Raw genomic sequence first — 3,414 nt, 5'->3', positions numbered from 1 at the left:
AAGTCCTCTCCAGCTTCGTCAACCTGCTCCACTTCGCCAACAGCAGAAGATTCGTCGATTTCAGATCCGAGATCGCATACACCCATGGCACTCTCAATTGCTTGCTGAATTAGTTTGGCCCGGAACACGCTTGGGGGACACAAGGGATCTCCTGTCGGCTTGAGAATGCTGCGCAACGTTTTGTACTTCCGACGAATACTCTCAACATCACGAAGAACCCACCCTTCCTTCGTTGAAACAGCGTTGTTGTAAATGGCTTCTACTGTTTCCCATTGTTTTGGGCCGAAGGGGAGTTGAGATTCAACAACGTCGAGCATGAGTTGTACTTCTGGTTCAGTCCAGCTCTTTCCTCTCTTTCCAGCCATTGTTTTTGCTCGTGTCTTCTTGCTTGATGGAGGCGGCATCTCTTGTGTTGGAGAAGTGACTGTCATTTCTAACTCTCCTCTTTGTTGGCTCACAGCAACCAATCCAATTGACTCCCCCCACCGAGTCATAGAGGCTGTATTTTAAAAATATTAAATTTTAAAATATTCATCAATTAATTCAAAATTTAATTCAAAAGGATTCTTTATTTCATTAAATAATGGATTTCTTAAAAAAAGAATACAAATAATCAATTTATTTTGTTAAACTCAATATAATTGTCCATATGCATCGTATGTTTCTATTTCCTTCTATTTGTGATTGTTGGAGGCGTTCTGAGACATACAATATTTGACAAGGTTGCGTGTTCATGTCCGTGGCTCCTATAAAGTGTCGGGTCAAGGAAAAATTGATAATGGATGCACGTTGTGAATTTTTTCCAAGAGTTTATAGTTTTTGTTAAAGTCCCCTCGATGCCGCCCACCACTGTTAGTAAATCAATTAAAGAAATCAATTAAACCGTTTAGTAAATTATATAAACAAAAATATAGAAATTGAACAGATATTAAAAAATAGCAATTCAATAATTTATTAACGTTGTCATCCTTTTTCAGTCGGTTTTGGAGACAACCATAAACTCAAATCGTCATTTTATTCATGCAATGACCGGATGAAGTTTGTGCCACTCCTGTACCAAATTGCCGGTTTTGGAAGTCCTCCATTGGCTTGATTTCGCTACAAGATATTGCCTGTGAACTTTCCCTGTGGAAAATCAATCTGATCCCACGGGGAAATTCAGTGCCGAAAATTTCCTGTGAGGCCAACCTCACAAGGTAAAGAAATCCACACACGGCAGCCAATAGAATACATTCGACCAGCCATCCGATGAGTGAGGACGACGGAGTTAAGCGAAAGACTGCGTACCGCTTTACCACTCAAGTAGACATAGACCTCCTTAAGGAGGTCATGGCTGTATGCCCACATGAAGCTCCTTATGGACAAATCCTTGCACGATGGGAAGAAGTTGTAGAGCACATACGCGAAATGCACGGCCCCGACCTGATTACTGCAGGATGTCGTAAGAGCCTGGATGATTTGATGGCAGCATTCAAGAAGGACACAGTGAAGTCCTTGCGCGCGACTGGTACTGAGGAAGAATACAATGAAAGAGAGCAGCTCATCCAAGACCTGTCGGATATGGTTGCTCCATGTAAATGTATCATGACTGAGTCAAGGTTGTAGATGGACTCAGCGTACAAGACAAAAAAGGCACTTAAGGAAGAGAAGAGCAAGAAGATCGACAAACGCGAAAAAGAGGGTCTCATGTTGCGTGAAGCCGCCCTAATGACAATGAAGCGTAAGTCAGATGCGCTTGAAGAGGAGGAGGAGGTATCGCCCTCGAAGGTCAAGGAACCAAGACCATCGTCTGTTCTTAAGGATGCTGCGTCTGCAGTTGTCGACATTTTGTCGATGATTGATGCCTCAAATGAATTCAAGCGAGCCGAGATCGAAGCCAAACGGGGGTCGAACGCCCTTTTGCAGCATAAAGTGGAGTTGGAAGAACGTTGATATCTCCTGGACAAAGCAGAACGAGAAGCTCGTTTTGCACTGGAGCAACAAGAGCGCCAATTACAACTTCAGTATATGCAGAGCACTATTGACTTGCTTCGTAGCTTGGCCAAAAAGCTGCCCGAGAATTAACAACACGATATCCTTTTATGCTTTATTCTTGGCGCTTTGCAAATATTCTTGTACTGAAGGCGGGGCAACGTTGAAGTACATAGAAATCTGGTTGCCACCTTTCATGCATGTGTGAATATTCGTGAGAAGTACAGCGACAGTGTACTGCACACAAACAGCTTGCAACCACACCTTTTGGTTTCCCTTGTAGTCGACAAATCTCCACAAGTTAGGAACAATGCGGAAACCCCACTCCACACTCACACGCACAGCACTCATCTGACGATTGAATAGAGGTTGGTCCTCCGAGAGCAAAGCCCCTTTATACCCCGAGATAATTACATCATTGATCCCGTAAGCTGGATCTCCGTAAATAACATACCGGGATTCGTTGTGGCAAAGTTTATCCCGCAACTCTTCCACTAAATTGCTTTTGGCCAAGAGAAATGCATCATGTCGTGATCCAGGCTCGGGACCGTACAAGTGCACTATGATTCCGTCTGGGGTGGTCACAGGTTGGTACTTTAGTGCATGTTTACGCTACAAAACTCTGTCACCAAAAGTTGGAATGTCTTGAACTAACCTTGTGTCCGTTGAACACCGCTCTTTGGACTCTCTTGCCAGGCCGACAAATCTCGCGAACCGTACCATCGATGAAGCCAATGCATGTCGTCAGTGGGGCCCCGGCGCGATGAATGGCGTCGCCACACGTTTTCATCCATTGCGAGTTGAGGCGTCTGTGGTCCCAGTGGAGCAAGGCGGAACACTTGTTGTTTATGTGGAACATGAGGGTGTTTGAAATGCATTAGAGGTCTTCGCGGCTTCGGCCAAACGTTTCTGTCATAGTACCGAGTCGATGAGGCCATGCCAAGCGATTCAGGAGGATGCACAGAGCCTCAAGAGCAGTTGCTCGGTGTCTATTCGGGGTAATTATTGGGTCGGAGATGCAGAGCAGGTTGACAAGCTCGGGTATTTCGTTCATCACGAACTGGAACTTGAGCACACAGTCGGCTTCAGTCTGGGAAGCGAAGTCAAACTGGCAGGAAGGGATGCTTTTGGCGCGAGTTGACTGGGCTAGGTGCACAAAAGAGCAGCCGCTAGTGGCAACAGGAGGGCTACCTCGTCACTCATTCTCAACTCATCCTTGTGGCGAAATCAACACGCCACAAAAATATCCCTGTGAGACTTTTTGTAAATTCTTGCAGGGAAAATCGTGTGGATTCCATTTGCGAAATCACTTATTGCTCCTTGAGTTGAGTGAGAGATGCCCCATGCGTGGGAAGCTTACCTTGGACAAGGGTGATTGTTGAGGATGTTGACACACGACAACGGCCACGACGACCCTGGAAGACCAACCCACTTGAACAAAGC

General features: G+C 45.5%; 1 protein-coding gene across 1 annotated transcript; it reads left to right on the top strand.

Annotated features, from left to right (window-relative positions):
• The first annotated feature begins 1,176 nt into the window (after positions 1–1,176).
• Positions 1,177–2,085, top strand: H310_13106 (hypothetical protein). The gene is made up of 2 exons (XM_008880477.1): positions 1,177–1,563; positions 1,606–2,085. The coding sequence occupies exons 1-2, from the start codon at positions 1,249–1,251 to the stop codon at positions 1,930–1,932; spliced, it is 642 nt and encodes a 213-aa protein (XP_008878699.1). The 5' UTR covers positions 1,177–1,248; the 3' UTR covers positions 1,933–2,085.
• Positions 2,086–3,414: the final 1,329 nt, after the last annotated feature.

Source organism: Aphanomyces invadans (assembly GCF_000520115.1).
Source record: "Aphanomyces invadans strain NJM9701 unplaced genomic scaffold supercont1.47, whole genome shotgun sequence".
Taxonomy (NCBI): Eukaryota; Oomycota; class Saprolegniomycetes; order Saprolegniales; family Verrucalvaceae; genus Aphanomyces; species Aphanomyces invadans.
The sequence above is the reverse complement of the archived record's forward strand: the minus strand, read 5'-3'. Positions and strand labels throughout refer to the sequence as shown.

Excerpts from the sequence above, each read along its gene's own strand:
- H310_13106 (XM_008880477.1), top strand. The coding sequence starts at position 1,249 with ATGAGTGAGGACGACGGAGTTAAGCGAAAGACTGCGTACCGCTTTACC. Across the intron at positions 1,564-1,605 it reads TCCAAGACCTGTCGGATATG|ATGGACTCAGCGTACAAGAC; the intron begins GTTGCTCCATGT and ends TCAAGGTTGTAG.